The 25,729-nt window shown below is 40.0% G+C and overlaps 1 protein-coding gene across 1 annotated transcript in view; it reads right to left on the bottom strand.

The window, feature by feature from the left end:
- Positions 1-8,745: 8,745 nt before the first annotated feature.
- LOC310985729 (A-type voltage-gated potassium channel KCND3-like) overlaps positions 8,746-25,729 on the bottom strand; it is a gene marked incomplete at both ends in the record, with an annotated part of 90,075 nt that continues 73,091 nt past the window's right edge. The window contains 4 exons of the mRNA XM_083971355.1: positions 8,746-8,983; positions 10,453-10,715; positions 11,315-11,407; positions 15,880-15,981. Of these exons, the coding sequence (XP_083827481.1) occupies positions 8,746-8,983; positions 10,453-10,715; positions 11,315-11,407; positions 15,880-15,981 (696 nt within the window). The remainder of the gene's footprint in view (positions 8,984-10,452; positions 10,716-11,314; positions 11,408-15,879; positions 15,982-25,729) is intronic.

Here is a 25,729-nt window from a genome sequence, read left to right on the forward strand (position 1 = left end):
TGTTTAGTTCTTCTTTTGTAACAGTTACAAAATCTACGTCCTGCTTGGTGCTTTTCAGAAATTCCTGGAAACATCTGACAGCCCAAGACGTTGATCGGGACGTGGTCTGTTCATTCCTGGACAATTCCAGTTGATTGAGCTCTTCATGTGACATGGGCACAAATCTTTCTTCTTTTGTCATTTGGTTCTTCTCATCCTCCTCCAACCATTCATCCAAACTGAGACCGCCAAATAAATCAAATTATACAACAAGTAGTTCCGACCAAGCAATCTGATTGGTCAATAAGACATTTAGAACGTGCTCAAATCAGCATTACAGCACGGCTGACTCATCACTGAAAATATTACTTCGCCATGTCATGTTGTTTACACATCTCCATGGCAACATGGATTTTTTCCCCTTTTATTTTCAGAAACGTCATTTATTACTCGTGAAAATAAATCTCAAACTACACTGACCTCCTGTAGGGTGTTCCTGACAGCTGCCAACGTCACATTTATAGAACAATTATGTTATTTTATTTTTTGTTAATATATTGTAAACTTCCCCGTTGCAGCCGAGAGGATTGATCCCTCCCATGTGTGTAACGTTACAAAGTCGGAGAGACACTCGTTGTGATCGCGGTGAATATGTTTCTTTAAAATATGGCCTGGAGCTGAATATTTCTTTGGATAAAACGGAGGTGATTACCTGTATGTTTTTCTCTCTCCCTCTCTCTTGCTTGCGCCTTTGGGGCTTTTAAATAATCTGGAGTAATCGTTTGGCTTTCTCTATTGTGTCGGCGACACGGCGCTATAGCTTCATTTACATGCAGAGTTTGCGGTTGTAGAAGCTACATCTGTGAAAGGAAAAAAACGAAATCTTTGTTATAACTTGGGCGAGTTTGTGCAGTGTTGATTTAGTTCGGGAAAGTCCGAGACCGCGTTAAAACCTGGTTAAAACATGAACGTCAGCTCAGAGTTCACTCATCTGGGACTAGAAAATCATTTCTGTTGCTAGGTCGTTACTAAGGTTCGGACTATTTGCTGTAGAGGTGAACTAGGTTCCATTACACATAGGAGTCTACTGACGTGACTGATTGTGTTTCAGTTATTAGTCAGACCCGATTTATTTCCATGGAAACGGGAAGCACACTCGCAAAAAACTTTAAATTTTGAGAGCAAAACGTCCATCAACATGAATATTTATTTAATTATACGCTTTATTTTGTTGGTAATTGTTGTATAATCGCAATATTACCCTCGAGGGTGTGCTTAAACGTAATTTGAGCACTTCGGTGATGCTTGCGGACCTCGGCGCAAGCGCCTCGGTCCTGACCGCATCACCGTCGTGCTCAAATGACGTTAAAGCACACCCTCTCGGGTAATATTGCTTAAATTAACAACAAACGGATCCATTTTGTAGCGTATTTTTCAGCCGTTTCCTGCTCCAGCTCTGACAGTTACAATGTTGCCATGGAGATGGATACAATGTTGCCACAGACTTGGCGGAGTAATATTTTTAGTGATGAGTTAGGCGTGCTGTAATGCTGATTTGAGCACGTTCTAAATGTCTTATTGACCAATCAGATTGCTTGGTCGGAACTACTTGTTGTATAATAAGATGTAATTCATATCACAGTAGTGTCAGGAAAGACCAATTAGCCAAATATTGTGTTGGTCAAAATATAGGCCTACCTATAACTAGTTACTGCTTGTGTATGTTGATTTAAAAAAGTTGAATTTACATGTATGACCCATTCTGGGTCATATTATACATCAACTTAAGGTCAAAGGAAAAATGTTTTCAAATGTAATGATTGGTCACATTGGACCCTGTACATTATTTAAGGCTTATATAACCTGATACTGAAATCATTTTACATTGTGCTCCTAAAGTAAACTAACAAATTTTAGTGTAGAGCGCCCTTAATAAGCAATGTTCAGCTTTTAGGGAAGTTTAGGTTCGCAGCTCCCACATAAAGCATATGATTAGGACTGACTTATTTCACCAGCGCAGTATAGCTGGCTAAGATCCTCTCTCAGAGTAATGTTGATAAACTGGTAAGCTTCATTATTTTGGTAGATTTTTACTTTTGTGAATGCTTGTTAATGTTCATCTTATCAATCTCATGATGTTACAGTATCTTTATTTCTTATTTTAAATTAGCCATAATGGAACGTCTTGACTGGACTTTAGGCTTCCTATGTCAGTCCGCCCTACAGATTGAAAGGCATTAGATCCCTGTTCATCATTCAAACTGAGAAACAATCCTGAAATATTGCAATCATGTCACAAATAAGCTGTAGATCACATCCAGGAGCTGAAAACATTGTAGTTTATATGGACATTCTAAATGGAATGTGCTTTTAACATGCGTTTTCTCAATTAAAAAAAGGCATTTTAAAAACGTGTTTATTTCGGATACAAAGTGTGATCTCACTTGTGTCTTTGGATTGATTTATTTGTATGACCCTAAGGTACTTCCATGCCAAAGGGGACCTTTGCATCATGACTTGAAGTCAAAAGTCGCTTAACCTCCCTACTAATAGAGTGAAGAAAATCTAACATGCTCTCATCTCAAGATTTAGTTTTCTTTAATGTTGTGCGTGAGTCATTGTAAAGTTGATTTGAGAAGCAGTTTGATGTGAAGTTCTTTTTTAAATCTCCAAACCGAGTTAGTCATAGTGTGTTTGAGTCATTCAGCTGTTCTGTGTGGTGGCATGAGCCAGACGACCACTAATAACAGGTAATAAGCTGTGGATGATCGTCAGAATTACTTATGTGGCTGAGACTGAGCTCCAGGTGCAGCATCTGGTTTAATACAAGAAAGAAGGTGTGTCACATCACAGGTGTGTCGGCAACACAACATGACATAAGCTTTGTGCATCATATTATATTACAACATTTAGATGTTTGTTTTTCACATTACCTCATCATCACATTGTGACCATAGTTTTGATTTGGCCTCAGGTCTCATATTGGAGATCATCAAAGAATATGATTGTGAACCCATTGAAAGGTATTATAAATAAACTATAAATGTGTCATCAGTTCTGTGCAGTAATCAAACAATATTGATTATCAATTTGCGTTTCCTGCATAACAAAAAACTGAGAGAGGAGAGAGAAAAGAATTTAAAACAGATGTCTAGACAAAACGGTATTTCCTGAAAAATAAAAACTGTATTAAATATTCATAACACTTATTATTTTACAATGGTTTAAAGTGTTTCTCTTGTTACGGTGGTTAACAGTTCATCCTTTTTTTTTTTAAATTAATTTGACTTTTAAAACAGCATTGATAGTAAAATGTTAAATAATGGTGTACTGGTTATAGAAAATGTGTTGTACTGTTGTACTGTACAATGAAAGAGGGGACCTACACTGCCATCTAGTGACACATGGACTCATGTGCATAGAGGCTTGCACGCTTATAACTAATAGTGTGAAATATGTGTATATGTGGAACATAATGCTGCCATAAAGAGACGTATAAATGATTCTCAAGGGAGAGTGACTGTATGGTTATGGTTGTTTCATGATCCAGAATGGATTTTAGGCTGGTCAGACATTTTCCTCATGATAGTGCATGAGGGATGCAAATTGAAAATGTTTTCACAGTACTCTACTGTACCACACTACCGGACATTTCAAAGATGCAGGTGGTGATGTCAGTGGCTGCCTCTTGTTCATAGAGCTTGAGCCAGAACAGGGAGTAATGGAGACGTAGGTGCAGAACAATGCAGAGATTACATGATGACATCTGACTCAGTAGCTTTGATTTCTTACTTTTATTTGTCAGAGTGTCTCCTGCAACCTAATGCAAACGTGTTGGTTGGTTTGTGCCTATTTTCGAACGTTGAAACAAATAGTGACAGGCAAGAAAAAGAAATACAATAAAATGTAATAATAATAATAATAATCATAATAACTCTGTGGAAAAGCAGTACATTGCTTGTCTGCTTTGAACTGCATGAAAGGTGGTATTTGACAGTATTCTCTTAAAATACATTTGATTTAAAAACTGTCTATTTTAAAAACTCAGGTGGTTGAAGTTTTGAAATGTGTTGCAACGCCGAGGGTATAAATTCAGCTATACTTCCATGTCGGTGTCGGGCACGAGAAGAAACACAAGGCTTTATTTTGTGTGGTTAGGTTTTAATTTTCATCTGACATTTCATAGTCGTAACAAACAAACCGACAGGATACTGTATACACAGCAAACAGACATAAAAGCTCAGTTCAAAAGGATAAAAAGATAAGAAACAACACAAACAGCAATGCCAAGACTTTTTAAAAAAGTGACCCCCACAATCCTTTAGAGTTCAAGTCCATCGTATAATGACGAGTCATCATGGTACTGTAGTCGTACTGGTGTGAGAGAAGTGCTTTCTCTAAAAAACTGTTGAAGCATGATGGTGACCTATGATAGGCTACTGCACAAAGCCCTAATGTGTAGATACTGTTTCAGCGGTAACCAAGATCCGAGTTATGAACACCACGACCGAGCAGACGCGTGCTATTTTTAGCAATAACAGTGAGAAGAAAAATTATCTAAAGGGTTTGTAGTTCTTTATATAGCAGCATAGAGAGTACTCAGAGGATGAAAAAGTGACCGTTTTGGCACAAAGCTTTCACCTTGGTTGTAAAACGTGACAAAATACAGAAATGCAACACAAAGTTTACCGATACGGGCAAAAACAACTTCACTTCCATGATCAAAGAACACATGAAGGTAAGCTCTCACTTTTAGCAAAACAGAAACCAAAGGACAAATAAACACATTGTTTATTTGATACAGATAACCATAGCACACTTGGCAAGTACTCACAAACTATTCCAAACACCAGGCGTCTATCAACATCACATGAGCGACAATGTGTGTAGCAGGTAGGCCTATAAATAATATCTGCACACAGGAGTAAGGCCACAGACCAGACCAAGGTTCAGTTCATTTTCAATCAATCATTGCTGCCATCTAGTGGATAGAGCTGAGATTGTTCTTCAGCATCAGCTCCTTATGTAAAGTGGGAAATGCTTCTCCCCACTCCCTGATTTCATCACATCTGGGCTTTCAGCACTGTCTTACAAGTTAAGCAAATCTAATACAAATTGGAGAAAATGTGAGGCAAAACTGATGTTATGTGTTTAACATTTCTGAGAAAAAGGGCTGTAACTAGACGTTGAGTTGGGGCTGGCTGGTTTTGTCAATCTCCTCAATGTTAACAATTTGAATTTAAACACCTTCCACACTTTGTAGTGAGACCCGCCCAGATACCTAAAAGCCAGCCAGTACTGGTGTAACACATGTGAAATAAGGTGTCTCAGGGCCAACAAAGCCTTGCTGTTACCTGAGACCTCTTCTCTGCTGCAGGCAGAGATGGACAGAGTAGCTACTTGACCCAAGTACCTGAGTAAGAATACAAATACTACTGGTCAATATTTACTCCGTTACAAGTAAAAGTAGCTCAGTCGACATGTTACTCGAGTAAAAGTAAAAAAGTACTTGCTTTTAAAGGTACTTAAGTATCCAAAAGTACATGCTTTTAAATTTACTTTAAGTAAGAGTAAATTTCTTATTTTTCACATCAATCAATTACTATAATTTTTTCTAAATGAATTGAAGGACCTTTTAACTTTTGTTTCTGAGAATTAACTCTGAAACCACCTGCACTGCTTGCTTTTAGGGGTGAGGGTTTCCTGACAAACACAGCTTGTGTCCAATAGGATTTTAGAAAAAAGAAAAAAAAAGTGCAGACCTGGAAAGTAACGAGTACTTTTCAGCCTTCCTAGAAATTAACTCGAGTAAAAGTAAAAATATTTGTCTTGGAAATGTATTCAAGTAAGAGTAATAAGTACTAAAGAAATCCAATACTCAAGTAAAGTACAAATCCTCTGGATATGTACTTAAGTACAGTACTCAAGTAAATTTACTCCGTTACTGTCCACCACTGGCTGCAGGCATGCTGATGACCAACTACTGCACTCTGTACAGCAGTAAGTAGAATTTATAGCCTCAGCAGCTATAATACTAGCTGACACCTGTTGGTCTAAATGTTGCACAAAAGGGAATGTCATTTACCTCCACCAGCTCCTTCACCATTTATCAGCTACCCATTGTCATCTGGACACCAGTCTATCACAGGGCTGACACATGGAGACAAACAACCTCACACTCACCTACGGGCAATGTAGAGTGGCCAATCAACCTATGGTGCATGTTTTTGGACTGTGGGAGGAAGCCGGAGAGATCCCACACAGGAACAGGGAGAACAAGTAAACTCTACTCAGAAAAGCTCCAGGCTGGGAATCGAACCCAGAACCTTCTTGCTGAGCAGCAGTTCAAACCATCCTGGCCTGCTTTTAACTGCTGTTATGGAAGTTTTGGTTGTAGATATTATGTTGACTCTTAATCAGAGTAACAAACTGATGGTATAATCTGTCCTTCCCTGAATAGAGTGGTGCCCAGAAGAACGGATGAATTCAATTTAAGTTATTTTTAATGTCAATATTAATTAATATATAGGCCCAACACACCTCATGCTACCACTGTAGTTAGGGTTTGGCTGTTTCTGGAAATACCAGAAAGAGCACTGTGTCTTGACCAGCTTGTTTTTTATGCTTTCTTAAAGGGAGAACGAGGAGTTTGTATTTGGTTATAAAAAAGTCTCATATTAATGTGGATGAATCTACGTTACCCACACTTGTTAATGGCTCCATTTTCGATCAATATATCGTTTTGTCTCTATCGTTATTTTGTTATTTTAATTAGTGGCGGAAATGCTGGGTGAGCCAACCAGCGTTTTCTTACTTTCGGTTTCGCGGACGCTGCCCGGCGGGTCATGATAATAACGCTGCCGAATCGCCGTTTATGGTCAGAACTATGACGGTATCTGATCGTCTTCCAACCTCTGACTTTCATTCTTGATGAATGAAAACATTCTCGGCAAGACGTCTGTCTTGTGCCGGTCCAAGGATTTCACCGTGCGCGCGGAGGCTCATGGTAAATGTAGTGTGAAAACACTTCGCTTTCCAAAACTCCTCGTTGTCCCTTTAAAGTTCATACAAAGGTAAAAAGGCAGAAAAGAGAAAAAGAGAGAACATATTTTTCCAGCCATCACAGTGCATTTCAAAACTCCACAATCAAAAATCATCATTTTTATCATCATCAAATTTAGTCTTTTAGTTTGTAAAAAACTGAACTGAATATGAATTGGCCCTGTTCCTGTTTGCTGTCACAGTGGTGCTCAACCTTTTTGGCACTCAGTACCTAACATGCCCACTCATGCTCAAGAGGAATACACACATTGTTGTCATTGTGTCGAATTTTTCTCTCTCCGCCTACAACAGTTTGGCGTGTGGAGGACGCCTTGCAGCTTTTTTATTTTTCCACAGGACAAAGAACACCAAATTACATTCATAAACACAGGCTTTTGTTGTTATATGGTAAAAAAAATACTGCATGTAATTTCTTTAAAGGATAAGGTGATTGTTTTGTTATTGTTAACAAATCCTATGACCAAAACCAACAATGAATTAAACCTACTACTTTCTTTGTAGCCAGAGACTGCGGCCTGTGTGCCATAGAGCTCTATTAGATAATCTCTGCTTGCCTGCATCAATTTTGATAAAGATGAACACAGTTTTTCTATGAATCTGCAGCTGAAAATGGTCCCTAAAAATACACAGTTTAAAATATGTTTGCTACAATTCCCAACTGTTTCTTTAAAAAAAGGAAACATGACACAAGTCAGCAGGTTTTGAAATTCACTGTTGGTCTCTTCATGTGATTTGCTGACGGCAGGACATAGAAACACAGTGGCCTTGTCCTTTAATGAAAGTATCAAACCTTGACTTGAAGGTCATTCTGTGGTTAATTTCAGGGGGTTTTGACCATCAGGTTGAGAACCACCGACTCGTTTCACCTCAGCAGATGTCTGAAAGATGGTGTCAGGCTGCCTCACCCTCCTGCAGTCACTCTCCAGTCAGAAATGTTGAAACATGAAGGAACAAAACAGCACAGTTTGGCTTCAGTCTTTGACGTGATGAACGGAGACAATCGTCCTTTGAAAAACAAAGACCCTCTCCATCCCACACCCCCAACTCTCTTCAGTGTCTGACACATCAGACTATTAGCATTGGATGCTGTGACTTTTCAAATGATGCTGTAAAGAAAATGAACAGTTTTCAATTTTTTTTCTCCCTCAAAAATACTAAAGACGAACAACACGTAACACAAACAAGACCAATCAAATTCAAGTCAACACAGTCAACACGTTTCTTTGTCTTTCTTTAAACACATTTTAAATCAACGAAAACATCTCCCCGTTCACTATTTCACCGTGAATTCACTTTAAATTTACTGTAAATTTGTGGCATGTTGATACTGTAGCATCTGCTGATGTACGAATATGCTAGTTGCACAATGTCTCTCGATCTTTTTCACAGTACTTTGCTGTGAAACATCTGTCCTGCTGTTAGAAACTATTAGAAATGCAGCGATTCTGTCCGTATCTACTGTACATACACGACAAGACGAGCGCGTGATTCTCGGTTCACCTATCTACAATCCTCTACCTCAGTGACCGTCTTCTCTTAAACATCACCTGGTGACTCCTCTGGAGAACAGCGCTCTCCCTGTTGACACCTGTGAGACAGGACATGGTGCGTCCATTGTTGTCCATCCTCCTCCTCTTCCTCCTCTCTCTTCTTCCTCTTCTTTACGTCTCCTGCTGTGCTGACTCACATCCGTCGCCTAGAGAGTCACAGAGCAGAGACTTTAACGATGTTGGAGCCAGCTGAGCTTGTTGTGGTCTGGATGCTGGGGGCCGGGGGGAGGCCCGGGGGCGGGGGCGGCCTCCTCTGCGGCGGCCCGTGGAGGCCGTCGCCGTCGGGGGTCAGAGCCGGGGGCGTCGGGAGGCTGATGATCGCCGTGGTGATTCGGCCACCCTTGCAGTTGATCCTGCTGCTGTCGTCAGTTTTCAGGTTGAGGTTTGATCGACTAGAGAAAAAGAAAGAGAGAGAGAGACTTCCGTATGAACAATATGTAGAGAAGAGAATGTAACCAGGTTTTGAGCTGTGATGAAACACAGGTAATCCTGACTTTACATTGAGTCATACAGTATGTTAGATAACACTCTTTACATCTTATTCACAGGATCCCATGAATCTGAATTGTTACATATTTTATAGCTTCTATAGCATCTTTTCTTTTAAACTAGTGTTATTTCTTACTGTTAATTACTGTCAACATTGAACTTCTCATCTACTGTTATTGTTAATTAAAAGCATTGCTTTAAAATATTACTATTACCTTTTGAATCTAATTAATTCTAATTAAAGAAATTGAGGTAACACTTTACAATAAGGGTCCCTTAATTAACGTTAGTTTGTACATTATTAAGCATTAATTAACTGTTTACAGATATATTAACAATCATTATTATGTATTACTTAGGATTAGGAAACACATTAATTAATGTAGCCTATTAGTAAGCAGTTAATGAATGTTTACTACTCAAAGTTAGTTAATACATTAAAAAGTTATTAATTAGTTCATTATGTATGTATTACTCAGCATTGATTAACACATTAGTTTATATATTAATGCATAATAATGTACTAACTAACGTTAATTAAGGGACCCTTATTGTAAAGTGTTACCGAAATTGAGAGGGATTATGTTATTCCTACAGTATGTTAAGTGTCATTAACAGATTATACTGCACAATGTTCCTGCAGCCCCCTCTAGTGACCACACTGTATGTTACACTTTAGCTTTTTAAACCTGCATCTAAGTAAGTTCATACAAATTACTGGAGACATTTTTCTTACTCGACCAGTTGTATCCAACATTTAACAGTTTTGGTTTTGTCCAGTGATATAAGGAAACCAACAGGGTTTTATTTGTGCCAACCAAAGCTCTGAGAAACAGCACATTAACCATTAACATGCAGTAACAAGAGGCTGACATTTATCTCTCGCAGCAATCTAAGTATTTTGTTTTAATGTCATTCATCTTTTCCTCTTGCAGTGGAAATCAGTACACGTGGCCCATCCTCAGATCTTCACCAAATAAACTCTGCACAGTTGCCACCTCCCTGAATTCTTCAACTCACAATATAAATAAAATGTATTTATATTGTGAGTTGAAGAATTCAATAGGCTATTTACTGTATTTATTTATTTAATAAATAAATACAGTAAATAGCCTATTATAATATTATATTGAATATTCTGAAAAAGACACATTATTACCAAGGTTTTCAAATATAACAGCAAAAAACCTTGGTGTATAAAATAATTGTTGCAGCAAAAGAGAAAGTGTGTTGTTCCATAATTTCGACATTGAGTGGAAGTATTGTGGGCAGCTGAGTTGTTCCCCAACATAAAGCTGGCATTATTCAGCCTCTGTCTCCCTTCTGATGCTGCTGGCGTCAGTGCCTCTGTGCTCCTGCTGTTGAGATTCACCTGGCGCCGTGGGACGGGGGGTTGCCACACTGGATGTGGATGGCGCTGAGCTCCTGCAGGGGGCCGTGGTGTGTGGGAATGGGATGGGCGGTGGTGGGCGTGCTGGCATTAGGCAGGGGACTGTTTCTTTTTACCCTGCGGCTACAGCAGGTTCCCACAGAGCTGTTGTGGCTGGATATGGAGGGGCTGCGTGAGGGGTAGGTCTGCAGCGCTGTTTCTAAACAGTTCTGCTCGTATATCTGCTCGTCCACAAACTCATGAGCCTGGAGAGAGGAAAGAGAGTGACTGGATGAATAGAAAACAGGGGGTACATAGAGCCTGAAGCGATACAGGATATGAATTCTAACAAATAGACTACCACCTAAGTTGAGTAATTAACAGTGACTTGAATAATCGGGCATCATTCACAGACTCATGCACGGAGCCCATTTACCATTTTTGACTGACTAGTAGGAATCTGCACAGCTACAAAACCCAAATCCCTGTGTGAAGACTGATGATTAACCTCTGTTCACACCCAGCCTCTCGTGAGAAGTGCCAAACTGTCATGTAAACATTGTGAATCATTTTTGGCAACCGATTCTAGAGCACAAAGCAGGAAAATATCCCTGTCACGATGATCGACATCTTTGGGGATCATAAAACTCCCTGCAGACTCTTTTTAGATGTGCTGTGGAGGATTTGGGAGTTCAAGGGTAAAAACAGTAGCAAGAAGAAGCTTGTGACAAGGCAACTTTTGGATGTGGTTATTATTATGGTTCAGTCCTTTTGATGAAAGTGAATGACTTTATACCTGGGTTAAGTTTATATGCAAGTGTAATATATACACAGACATAGTGGGTTTAGAGAAAGGTGCACTCACAGTGGTTTTCTCCAGACAGTGCAGTAGGTGGTGGTGTTGGCTCTCTAACAGAGAAATGGACTTGTTCAGCTTTTGCTCATCTTCGTCTGTACCCTGAGTAGACACACACACACACAGACACACACACGCACGTACATACACACACACACACACACACACAACACACGTACACAAACAGTGGTTGTGTTGACAAATTGTGTTGTGTTGACTCTGATATTTACAGAAGAATCTGGAAACAAACTTTGTCATCGCTAATGAAAAGTCAGCCATGTGACGCTTCCGTTTCGCTTCATGTACCTCATTTTCTTCTGAACTATCTCGCCTTGTGCTCGTTGATTTCACTCTCATTTCCATTACGAGCAGGTATCCGACAACTCCTGCTGTTGGCTTTCAAATAATTTACTGGCCAATTAGTCACATAACAGACCACATTTCTGCTCGGTGTGAATTGATCCTTCAGCTTCAGGTCTGCCTTGGCAAGTGGTTTGTTTGTCATTTATTTTCTCTACGGTGCATCTTTTGTGTCATTAGTACTGTTATTGCCTATGGTTTGGTAAGCACGCTGCAAAACAACTTCCCCTTACAGTTTATTTTAACTAATAGCATAAAAAAACCTAAACTGTGCTGTTGCCAGCTCTTCTTTGATTATCTGAGTAGGTACCAGCGAGAGTCATTTGATCCTTCAGGCAGCTGAACACTTATTGATGTATGAGGCTTCAGGACAAGTAAAAACAGCAGAGTAGAGAAAAGCAGAAACAGAAACTTATAGAACCTTTTTTTTTTTGGTATTTCTCCAAATGGGACTTGGTTTCAAAGCTCAGGCTCCAATTCAGCTTCGTCTCAAAGTAATCACAATTGCCAAATAACATGAAAACTGAAAACAAATTAATTCTCTCCCCGCAGCGCACACTGTTACACAAAGGATATGGGTAGGAGGCGATTCAGCCCAAGGACTCCTCATTCAGATTCCAGACACATGAACAATACAGCGATGTGAACGCGAGAACAGTGCGCTCTCGGATGTCTCAATGTGTGGATTTACCCTCTGGCAGAGGTGCTGTCAAAGATATTGTATAGCAAGATCTAGAGCTATAGAGGCTGGCTCAGAGACATGTTCAGGCTCAAAGTCCTCAACGAGTAAGAAAGAAGCTGCAATCCATGAGTAATGTAATCCCAATTGCATTAACCTAATTGTTAAGACGAGGCCACTGAAGAAGCTTCTCTTACCTTGATAAGAAATGAGGCAGGTTATTCAGTTACATATGAAATAACTCGACTGTGATTCATAATAGGCAATATGCATAAAATCTATCACAGTTCATATCATTTTGTACCATATAATGAATTGTGATTAAAAATGTAAAAGGATTATCGTATAGACAAAATAATCAAAAGGATAAGTCTCTCTCTCAAGTACCTGACAAATAAAGGACTTAATCAAATAACTTTTATCCAGGACCGATTAATGTTCCAGCATTATCTCCCAGAGCTTGGATGTTTCAGTCTATGGTATTCAGATTCTTTTTTTTTTTGATGGTGATATTTTTGTGTTGAGTTATATTAGATAGACCTTTTAATAATGTTTCTCCTAGCTACCAGACATTTATTTCCCCCACATCTTCAAGAAGATTCCCTACCAACCAGAAAAATTCTTCCTAAAACAGATTTTATGGGCAGACCTCTGACTTGAATGAATTGTTACTTCCAGGAGACAGTGGAGCATTAGTAGTCACGACTGCATCATTACTATTCATCAGACGACGTAATTGTAAAATGTGGGTAAGGTAATACAAAGTTACTCATCCTGGTAGCACTCCAGTCGTCATTTGGGGGTCTATACTTGTTTGGTGTTTTACCTGAAGCTTGATGGGGGGTTGGTATCAGTTTAGTGTGTGTCCCATGGAGAGACTGGTCCAGAAACCAGCTAGCTTGGCTCACTTTTCTTTGAGGCTGGGATTTCGTGGGGAGTTGTGTGTAGTCACAGAGGCGACTAAGCTCACTGCTGCCGGACAGTCAGTAAATCCCTCCAAATGGTAATGCAGCCTGTCAAGCACAATTTCTGCCTCTCCATTTCTATACATGTTAAACACAAAAGATGTAAGAGTGGGGTGTGGCTTTGGAGCTGTTTGAAGACACCTTTACTTACTTACTTACTGAGTAAGGAAAGTAATGGGTTGTATGATACTTGATACTTATAGGTGACATAATTTTTTTTTGATAGTATGTAATGAATATATGATCACAGTATGCCTGTCTATGCATGTCTTCATAACAAAAAGACACACCAAAAAACATCCAAATACCTCCATGCTGCTCGTATGTAATGTCCGTCTTGTATTGAAGCCCCGAAATGCGAAATTGTCCTGAAAAAAATTAAATAAGTCTAAATTTCAAGCTTGTTTTGTAGCGGAAGCTTCCAAGTAGTGCTCCTCTTCCCGGTTCGTCAAATTTGGACAAACTGGGAAGAGGACGGACCCTGGTTCGTCCAAATTTGACGAACCGGGAAGAGGAGCTTCCGAAATTTCAATTTTGAGTGAACTATCCCTTTAAGTATGAGTGACATAACATTTTCTTTTCATACAGCACAGTGTAATACTGTGGTACAATAGGAATCCCTTTAATATCTCTGGCTGCTTCATGGTTAAATGATAAAGAACTTAATGCTGTATTAGTCAGTCTCTCAATTGATTTCCCAGCCAGAAAATGTAGGACCCCTTCATGACAGAGGATTTTATCCATATTGCCCATTGATCACTCCCATAGATGAGTTGATCTCATCTGCATTTGTTGACATTTTTCTGGTATTTGCGTAGGAATTTGATGTCCTTGCAAAGATCTGATTGGTTTGGTTATCTCTTTTCAGTGAACACACACCACTGGACCTGTTTGAAAAAAACAGAACTGAGATGTCAGGCAGCCAGTCTGAGAAAATGAAGAAGTCTTGAAAAGTGACAAGTGAAAAGTGAAAATTAAGTAAACAGCATCTAAAGGGATGAAGCTGTGCTGCCTTTTTCATACAAGGCTATCATAAAACTTAACAGGATTATTCACACATCACCCTATGATAATGAGCCTGCGATCTGGATAACAAATAAATAACCGTCAGGCAAAAAAAAAAAAAAAAAGGCCTTCAGGGAAAACTGAGAGACCAGCAGTGAACTTCTAATCTAACTATGGGTTATGAGAGAACCAGTCATTTTATCATATATCCCCACTCTCTCCCACCCTAGCCCTACGCAGCATGGCTGACTGACAGACAGCGGTGACACTACCATAATTTGATGCGCCAGGACGCTGGCAGCCTCATCACAGACACACAGAGGGATGGGGGTCGCTCAGCACTCACAGATGGCATTTATATGATAATTCTAACCACTTCCAGACACCCATGAGCTTTTAGACTGGACTCGATTAGATCCAAATGGATTTTAGTAACCATCTGCAAGAAGGGGAGTGTGTGACTGAAAGCAAGAGTGATGGACTGGATGGGAAGGATATAGGCAATTTGCTCATGCATTACCAAACACATTTTTCCATGGTGGTGACAAGTTAAAAAAATAAAAAGCGGGCGAGTAAAAATTGAAGTAGAACATAGTGCATGGGCGGTTGATGTCTGCAGGTGGACGTAAAAAGAGGAGCATGTCAGTAAGTGATTAAACATGTAGGCCTACTGCAAGTAAATGGGAGTGAATATTAGACTTACTTTTGCAGAAAAACGACTTAAAATAAATGGTTAATGGGAACAAGGGAAATGTTTGCTACTTTTATGAGTTGACAACTTGTGTTGTGTTCACACATCATATTTCCGTTGCTGCCAAAACAGCTGAAAAATCAATTCAATTATTGTAGGTTCAAGCTCTGAACAGAGCCAAACACCATGTTTACCATGGTAAAGAAGACAGAAACATGTTGTCTTGTAGGAACAGGAGTGTGTGAGGCTATAGTGTCCTACAGTGGCCTCACTGCTCAACTTTACTGCAGCTTGTTTTAATGCGCTAACAGTCTAATTATCAGCACAAACTACTGAGCAAGCAACTAAAGTGAAAACAGCCTCTGTTGTGTGAGCTTGCTACTTTCATAGACATGGATTAAATCAAGTCCAGGACTGAGGACAGCTAGGTAAAGTACTTTGTGTGATTACGCTGATAACACTCGCATGGAGGATTATTGGCGTAACTCCTCTGCTATCACCCCTGCTCTGTATAACAAGAATGTAATGACTCCAACTTCTGCTGCTCTTTTATAGCCTCTAAATGACTTTTAAATTGTCCTTTGGTTAATTATGGCAGTAATTGTTAGTCATTTTTTGTGTGTGTGTGGATAATAGTGTGTGTGCACTGCAGATGTGAAGTTGCTGCTTCCAAGCTATTGAGTTGCACCGAACTGAAATAATTAGATGGGCGTTTGACAAGAAACAATATGATTAATCTCTCATACTGAATTACAATCTGCCTTTTTTTCATGTAATTTTTAATGAACACATTTGAAGTCACTTCCGAGTAATGATGTCGCCACTGTGCTGTTGGTGGTTCGTTGTGTTCAGAGGGTTCAGAGGTCTTTCTCACCTTCAGCTCCAGCAGTTCGTTGAGCACTCCGTTGTGTTTCGTCTGTAGGAAGGCGTTGGCGCTGCCGGACTTGGCTATTCTTATCCTGGCCAGTCTGGCTTTCTGGACGTGGGAAGAAGAAGAGGTTGTAGCATCAGACAGGGTGGGCGGGAGGTCACAGTATGACTAACGCTTTATTCAGCGGTGAGAATCTGCCAACTCACTCGGTAGTAATCTTCACATCTACTACTGCACTGCTATTACTCCTTCAGATTTACAGTATACACTACCCGATCACTACTTCTACACTAAATATATACTGTACATGGACACCAAACAGTACACCCATATGTCACTTTCTGCATACTTTATTCCAAAACCGTGGGCATTAATGTGCTGCTATAACCACCTCCACTCTTCTGGGAAATCTCTCCACAAGATTTTTTAACCTGACTGCAGGCTGCATTCGCTCCCATTCATTCACAAGAGCAGTGGTAATGTTGTGCAATGGGGCCTGACGTGAAATTAGTTTCCTCCTTAGGTGTCAAATGGGGCTGAAGTCAAGGCTCTGTGTAGGAGAGACAAGTTCTTCCACACCAAACTCTGTAAATAATTTAAGCCAGGTGGTTTCAGGGAGTGAAAAAAGAGTTGACTTTCCCCAAACTTTTGCCACAAACTGGAGGCACGGTATTGTCTAAAATATCTAGAATATTATAGGATCTTAACTGGAACTGAGGGGCCTCTCCCAGGCAATGGAGAACAGGCCAAGGTCAGACCAACGATCATGAGGACTAAAGCTAAAATAAATATTGGATTAATCCAGTGGTAAATCATCAGAAAACTTATTCGCAACTCATGATAACTTATTTTACACTGTTAATCTTAAAGTTTTTGATTGTTGTCCAGACAAAAAAAGACATCAGAAGATTTGAAACCTGTATTCTTGCTGTCTACAGTACATATTGATGTGCAAGCAACAAAACTGATTAACTGATCAAAAATGGAATTTATCAGGTTTTTCTCATATTATGACCATGGTATTTTCATTTCTCACCAGTGATCAATCAGTGATGAAATCTGCATACTACATACTGTGTCTGCAAACACACGTTGTGTGATTCTGTGTGTTTTTGATTCAGATCGTGTGATTCAGATTAAAATATTTTTCTTTTTTCTTTTGGATGACACTACATCAATTTCTCTTTTTCATTTATCTTGTTCCATATATACAGTGTAACTGATGCTGGGTGTTAATCATAATTTCATGTGGACCCCAGGAAGACTAGCCAACTCAAACTAATGAGGATCCAAATGAATAATGAAGAATATCTCTTTGAAAATGCAATTTTTGAAACATGTTGCGGGACCCCTCAGTCTAATACATTTCTATCTGATCCTAGGGACCATGGATGCTGCTGTGGATTCAGACTAGGCCAAAAACAATCACCATTGATCATGAGCCAAAATGAAACAACAAGAACTTTGCTGAAACTTGGGACAAAATAACATGACACGCATCAAGACACAACATGAAGCCAAGTCCCGCTGCCGATGTAGTTTGTCAGCAAATGAGACCCACAGCTAATGGTTAATGGACAGTTTACTGCATTAGGGCTGTTTCTGCCACTGAGAGGCCGAGGGGTTTATGACAATCCACCTGCCTGCTGAATTTAAAATGAATTATTTTCCTATTCCTTTTTCAAAGCCTGTTTGCAGCATTTATCAGTTTCTTTGACACTCCAAAGGCTGGGAGAAAAAAAGAGGCCTGTGTTCAACTTTAAACTGTGTAGCAAACACTTTAAACAATAAATATAAAACAGAACAGAGACAGAGAGAGACAAACAGGAAATAAGAGAAGAATCGTATTGGGAATTTCTTTAAATGGACAGTCCATAACAAACACCAACTGCCTAGAGTGTTTCTGGACACGGTAAAGTGAGAGACTTCTTTAACCTTGTCTAGCTGCTTTCTCCTTCTTCCATAAATGCATTTCAGAAACAGGAGACAGACGGAGCAATCTCTGCTTCCCAGGCATGAATCAGAAGTAATGGAATTAGTTTGGATGCCTCAGAAATTGTCCGTCAGACTGTAGATACCTGTGAATGTGTGAGGAATGCTGGAGACTGAGATGTAATAATAATGATTGTGTACGTACGTGTGTAGTGTGTCAAGACACAGGAGTGTATGCGTGTGTGGTGGAGGGGGGAGGAGGGAGGAGGGAGGAGGGAGGGGGGGCTTGTTTCTTCGAAGCTCTAGTTAAAGAGTGAATGAATTTGAAAGTGAAAAGTGCTGTCATGTGCTTCCTGCTTATTGATCAAAGGCTCTTCTTGACTCAAGGAGGCAAAATATGAAAAAATAACAAATTCTGATTTCTCTGAAAGTGCAAGAGCTCTGTAAGTGGTAGCACTGATGTTCTGTTGAGCATCCACTCTTCTGTGATGGTCCATTGAGCCCAGCTCTTGTTTTAGGAAACCTCTACTCTAACTGCAATCTGATCTAATGACATTTTTGGGCTTTTTCTGAAGTCTCGGGCTGTGACAACGGCAGATTTGATTTCATTCAGAGCCAGTCTCCAGCACTGTGGCAGCGTTTCAGTCCCAGTGGGTTAAAATCAAGCCCACGAATGGCCGATAAAGGTGACACAAGGGGATCAATATTAGTTCACCGGCAGGAAGAAATATTAATTTTTCAACTGAGCATTGCAGTGTCCATGTTTATACTGTATTGTAAACCCAGCTTTTTCCAGGTTACCATCTGCTGAAATCCATTTAATTTAACTTTTGTTCTAAACTTTAATGAGACAAAATTAAGTTGTGGTGTTCCTACTCAGTGTCCTGATTGGAAATGTAACTGGAACAGTTTACTATTGTAAATGCCTAATAAAAGCAACCCTCCAAAACTCAAAAAGTAAAAATGCAAATTGTTATTCCTCATGAACAGAGCTCACAACTTTCATAAAGCATTACAAGAATACATTTTGCATTTACTGGGAACTATCTTCAACATAGATCAATTCTGCATTTGGTAACTCATTACTTAAATAGGGCCTTGTTCTTTGTTTGTGCAGAACTGGGTTATCAAGACTAGACTGTTGACAGTTTGACAATATGAGCCTGGATTTTCTCCTTCATCAGGATTGGTTAAAAATTCAGGTGTTGTCACAGCAACAAGGTATTATGCATCTTATTTACAGTGAGCAGGATCCTGACCGAAAGGCTCGTTTATGGATACAATGGAAAATACATATTATAATGGTTTGCTGGGAAATCATTTAATTGCTGGGAAATCATTTAGATGTCACTATCATACTTTAATTACCCTCACTTATATCCTTTGCCATCTGAATCAAAATTCAAATCCTGATTTTATTCTAATTTAATCCTAAATTCTACTTTGACATAAAAATCTGAATTTTTCATTTCAACACTAAAACTTGCTAAATTATTAACTGCAGAACTCATTTAATTATAATTGTTCATGCAATTTTTTTTTTTTACAGTGTAAGTTTAGTTTTAGTCAGGTTTCATTTGAACTCAACTGTCAAATCAACAATCTGGCAATAATAGCATTTAATAAAAAGTTAAAAGTTGTAAATAAATAATAATTTTGTGTAACATCAGCTGTGGTCCGACCACATTCACTTGTGATGTCTAAAGTTGAGCAGTCTGGGGAAACAGTGGCGATACTGTTCATGGTTTCAACACTCAATTTGCCATTATTGAAAGCAGAAGCATAAAATAACGTCACCTACAGTAGCATGAACCAATCAATCCTCAGGCTGCTTAAATTAGCCGGCTGAAAATATGGGATGTCTCTCCCAGTTCACTGTGTTCTGATATGTACTTCAAAGTTTCCAGATAACAATGGAGGTACAGAGAGTGAGACGTATCAGACGTTGGCTACAGGCTATACTTTTCATTAGGACAAAGTCACTGAAGCTTTTGGTCTTTTTGTGGGATTTGTTGGAACAAATATATTTTATCGTCTAATCTGTCACCAGCAGTTTGACTCAGCTCATTCTGTTGCTACAGCAGGTAAAACAACTGACAGTGTTACAGACACCATTTCATCATCATCTGATTAGGCCTCTTTTATAAGATAACATGGGCTACAGTGGTGCTGTGACCCGGATGCCCTGGGTGGAGTGAGTTCAGCGGAGGTCCGGGTGCACTCACTCACCCATAAAGGACGTGCAAACCAGACTGCCAAGCGGTCATTGACCTCTTGGTAAAACCTCTTGGTTTGCATTGTTGCCCGCCTGGGGGATACCAGGGTTCACACCCCACCTGGGGCAGTCCATACAGAAACACAACGCAGAGGGCCAGATAACATCGGCTACAAGCAGATCGCATTTTCTTGTAAAGTGCTGCAGTTACTACCAACTAATTTGTTTATTACATTACATTTAGGGCGCACTCACACTAGGCAATCGTACCGTGCCCAAGCACGTTTGCCCCCTAAAGTCCAGATTCTATTGCTAGTGTGAGTGCAAGTGTTCCGTGCTTGAGTACGGTACACTTCCCTGGCCCAGCACGGTTGTAATAGGTGTGCTTGGGCACGGTACGCTTGGCCAGTTATGCGTACAGTAATGCGCTGCGGGGGGCGGTGTGTGGCGCAGTGGTTAAGGCGGCCGCCCCATGTAGAGGCTACAAAAAACCAGTCCTCAACGCAGGCGTCCCCGGTTCGAATTCCGCGTTGGGCAGACCTTTCCTGCATGTCATTCCCCCTCTCTCCCTCTCTCTCTGCCTCTGTACAGTGCTCAATTTACCGCGACACCTGGAGGTTGACCGCCCAGGCATCAGGCCAGCACACCGGCCGCCGCCTCTGTGAGCCGCTGGTGCCGCTCAGCTGCTCTAGTGGCTCTGCACTCCTCCGAAAACGTCGGAGAATTTCCTTACAGGCGTTTGGATAAATAAAACTATTTATTTATTTACTGAAGTAGCCTAAATATGGTGATTTTTGTACGTACAGAGCCCCAAGGCTGCGCTGCTCACACACACCTGAAGCTTCACTTTTCATTCAAATGAACTAATGCGACTGCCACAATTGTTAGATTTCATCAACGAGACCAGCATTATCTCCTAAAAATAATTCAACCAGCCGGCAGAAAACCTCTAAAACCTGTGGGTAAGTTACTGGGCTCGTTTTCTTCCCTGGGAGAAGGACAGAGGTTGCCCGGCCGATGAGCTCAGCTGCAGAAAGAACGGCGCTTTTTAACTGTTTGACCGGTTGTCATGGTTATCTTGAAGTTTATTCAAAGCGATGTTAGCTAGCGGTGTTGACGTACGCATGGCACGACGTAATCATTAAGTGACTGTTGTTTACATGTGGTTGCAGACACGTGGTGGAGAACGAGCCCGCAGCGCATTACGTGCTTGTTCGCATTTGTGACCAAGTGTACCGTGCTCAACCACACCTCTCCCAACCGTGCCGGGCCAGGGAAGTGTATCGTACTCAGGCACGGAACACTTGCACTCTCACTAGCAATAGAATCCGGACTTTAGGGCGCAAACGTGCTTGTGCACGGTACGATTGCCTAGTGTGAGTGCGGCCTTAGACTGTAACAGTTCTTGGTTAAAGTTCAAAAAAGATTGTGGCCTGGATTAATACAGAAAAAGGCTCGGTGTCTTCAGAGATTTTCCATTGACAGTACATTTCACAAAAAAACAAAAACATGATGTGTCCCTAAACTTACCCAAAGCATTTTTGTTGCCAAAACGAAAACAACTGTGTGTGTGAATGCCCGTGCTGCTGTTAAAAAAATGTACCATTTCATTCACTCAAAAGATATGCTGCCTCTGAACATAATTCAGGAAGTGATTCAGAGGAAACAGCGGTGACAAAGGAGACTGGTCTTTCTTTGGTGATTATGTGTCTATTTTGACAGTGTTTGTTTGTGTGAGAATGAAATTACTTCCATAATACACTATATTTACTGTTCACCATTTTATCTGAGTGTCCAAATTCTTAGTGTTTATGTATAAGTATTTCTCATGTAGTGGGCTGAAAAACATTTACTGTCACTCTAAATCATTTTCTAATGCCTTTAGCAAAACTATTGTTTATTAAATAAGCGTTTAAATTTTAAAAACTTTGAAAATTCCTACCAAACCAATGGTACATGTGTGTAAACCTTTCAAACTGATACTGAGTAACAGTGAGAAAAGATGAAATTGTAGTTTAAAATCTTCCAAAATTAGTATTCATTCAATTCACAAACTGTGTAAGGATAAGTGGCTCCTTAGGGCCGACGCTGAAGTATTTCAAGGCTGAAGAACTTTGAGCTGAACACACTAACTAAAGTAACGGTCTGTTGAGAGGCGGTCTGTCCTAATCGGCTTCCTCAACACCCTGTCCAAAGTCCAGGGATGATGGATTCTCATTATTCGACCTTCTCATCTGCGGTCTTGGTCGACCGAGCAAATCAAGCTTATATGTTCCAACATTACCACGGACAGACAGTCGGAGAGCCAGAGTGCAGCCTTCTAGGGAAAAAAGGCCTGAAACGTTCACCTCCAAGACAAGTGAGCCTTGAAACTACTTCACATAGAGACCTTCTCTTTTTCTTTCCTTTTCTCCAATCAGCCTCTCTCTCTCTCTACCCTGCCTCTCTCTGACTCTCCTTTGTCTTCTTTTTTCTTTTTCGCCTGCCTTTGTCCTCTGTTTCTGCACCTCTCTCTCCTGTCATCTTGTTTTGCCCTCACGTTTCTGGTTGTGGGTCTTTTTGTTCTTCCCACTCGACAGCCTGCCATCTCTGCGCGGCTCCACTGGACATCGCTGTCCCATTACCGGCGTGACCTCAGTCCATTTACTGCCTCGACACTCACCGACACGCTGATGGTGAATATGCCGTGCTGCTGATTTGTGCAGGAATAATACAAAAAGAGGAAAAGAAAAAGAAACCTGTCATCTTTTTCTGGGGAAGTTTTCTTTTTGCCTTGTCAGGGAATTAGGCACATTAGTATCAGGGGTTGTTCCTCTGGCTAGTTAAGCCCTCTGTGGGTGACTGAACATTAAGAGGAGAAACTCTGCTCTACACTGAGGTGCACACACACACACACACACACACACACACTGCAGTATTTAGTGGGGAACGACTATCATTAAATCCAATTGAGATTCTCCACTTTCTATTTTCTGACTATGAAGCCATGGAGGGTACACGAGGGCCTTTTTGTAAAGTCAAATCCCCTGATGACGACATAATTGTAATGGGAGCCTGGAGCTGGCGACTGTTAGAGAAGGATGAAGATGAATGAGACCGAGAGAGGAAGAGAAGGCCAGGAGAGATGCAGTAATAAAAGGAGGGAGAAAGGATGAACAGGGTTAATATACAACACATCTCCTGGTTTTTTTCTCTTCCCCTTAATTTCAAAAAACAACAAGCACAACTATAGGAGGAGTTTTATGTGCAGTGGTGAACAATAAGAAGCTCACATGTGCACGGTAAATGTCTCATTTATGACTTCTTTAGTTCTAGGTATTTACTAGACAAGGTAGGAACAGATAATTACACAGACCAGTCCAGCAGGTGCTACATGCTGAGCTCCAGGTTCCCTAATCACATCTACATAATGTAGTTTACTGGATGGACAAAGCCTCCTGTCTGTGCAGATAACAAAGTATTTAAAGCTGCAATTAATAATTAGTCAATCTGAAACATAAATATACCTTTCTGGAGAATTTATAACAGTGTGTTGGTGTGTTATACTGATGTCAAAAATATACCTCACACTTTTACATAATATGATTATGTATATCTATTCCCATTTTTTTTAATTATAGGCATAGATATGATGAGTATATTTTATTTTACTCCTCATATTGAGTATAGTCAAAAAATATACTCCTGGATGAACAAGGTCTTATCCATCTGAACTAAATAATTTAAAACAACTGCAGTACGACTGCAGTATTGAGGCTCAGAGTTATCTAATAATAATAAGCCCATTTAGTAGCTTTTCATCATTATAGATTTGATCACTTCTGACATTTTCTTATTGGTTTGTGGACTTCATCCTTTATCCATGTTCATTCAAAGTCTAGTGTTGGGTTAATATAATATCTTTTCTATCCATAATATCATCTTCTATCATCATCTGGTCCGTTCAGTTGCACAATGAATTTCCAGTGAGAGGGCGTCCTCCATGACCACACTGTAATAGCCACAACAAAATGTTATGTCTTTTTCATTTCCATTTAGCAGCTCAACAATGGTTTTTGTAAATGAATCTTCATTTATAGCAGGTGATGTATCCCAGAGTTTCCCCTCTGACTGATTTAATGGGATGGCTGAACCCGAGGAGCTGCTGATGGTAAAATAACTTCATTAGTGTGTGTTTTACTGAGGAGTTTTACTGTTCTGTCATGGTGTAAGACCACCACAGAGAATGAGGAAAAATAACAATTTCCTTTAGGAAATTGCTGATATTGTTGCTGATATTGCATATTTGAATGCTACAAAGCTACGTGACTACTGTAGCCAGTCAACAAATTAAAAATATCTTTGACGCACTGTAATTTGTTCATGGTGAGTCACAAAAACCTGTCTCCTGAGATCTTCACACAACCAGCTTCATCTGCCTTTGAGGCATTCATCTAAATTAAAGTTGATGCTGCTTGATTACAATGGGAAATATCTCACTTTATATACTTTTGTTTATACGTATTAACTTTTGTTTATCAAGTTTGCATTAATTGCTCCTAATGTACTTTTTATACTGCAACATAGACTGTTACCTGAATCTATAGTGATTATTAAGTAAATCTCTCACTGTCGATCAAAAATAAAACCTTGAATATTAAAATACATCAGTACAACAGTTACTGTTTCGTTATTCATACACATTGACATCAAAACAATACTCAGTAGTCAGTGAGCAGGCCTAAGCTGCACCAGCTGTTCTTAAATTTATTATCAAATTTGAAAATAACTGCAGTAACTTGAGAATCGTCTTTGCTCTTCGTCGAGTGTAAACTGAATAGAAAACATCTGAAGCAATGAACTGTACATGTCAAATATCAGAGGAGCCGACTCGAGACCAGAAACTGTTACTAGTTTGATCCCCAATCCAGCATTGTAAATCATTTATTCACCCTTTTCTCGCCCCTGCTACTTCAGCGCTTATTGGTCAAATGGATTTCACTCAGGAGATTCAACCTGACCGGAGCCAAACTGGACCACATGAAGGTGTAAGAGGGGCTTGCTTCATTGCCTTTGAATTGTGTAAAAGAAAAAAAAAATTGATTCAAACCAGACTTTTTCCCTCCTCAATTAGCTATCAGCAGCTGCTCTCTAACTTAATAACACTCTTATCTACCCCTGTGGAAAGGTCAAGCCCACTGGGTGAGTGTAGTGAGTGGATAGCTACCGTTTGCTACTTGGATCTGAAGTGTGTGTCTGTGCGTGTGAGAAACAAAGAGGGAGACAGAGAGCGTGTGTGCATGTGAAGAAGGACGTTGACTAATGTGGATCTAAAGGGCAACAAATTTCCCGAGTGTGTGTTGTAAAAATGTGTGTAGTTTGAAGGACAGCGATTTTCAGTGCAGACGTACAGTCACTAATTGGGGTCAATCCATTTCATCATCTTTTTTTTTTTAAGTTTATAGATGTGTCCTAGGTTTTGGATAAAAGACACTCATCTGTCATCAAGATCTTTTAACCCACCGCTATTATTTTAATGATCTGTTATCTAAAAAAGAAAAAGAAAAAAGAAACCTTTGAAAGGTTTCAGGCTCGGCCATTAGTGTCCACCCACCCAGTGTTTTTACTCAACACTTCAATCTCCAATTCACTCTCATTAATTTAACAACATCTAATAACCATGTGCCACTCTGGCCCTTTCAAAAGCAGGAGCAGACAATCACATTC

This window comes from Trachurus trachurus, assembly GCF_905171665.1.
Source record: "Trachurus trachurus genome assembly, chromosome: 5".
In the NCBI taxonomy this organism is placed as follows: Eukaryota; Metazoa; Chordata; class Actinopteri; order Carangiformes; family Carangidae; genus Trachurus; species Trachurus trachurus.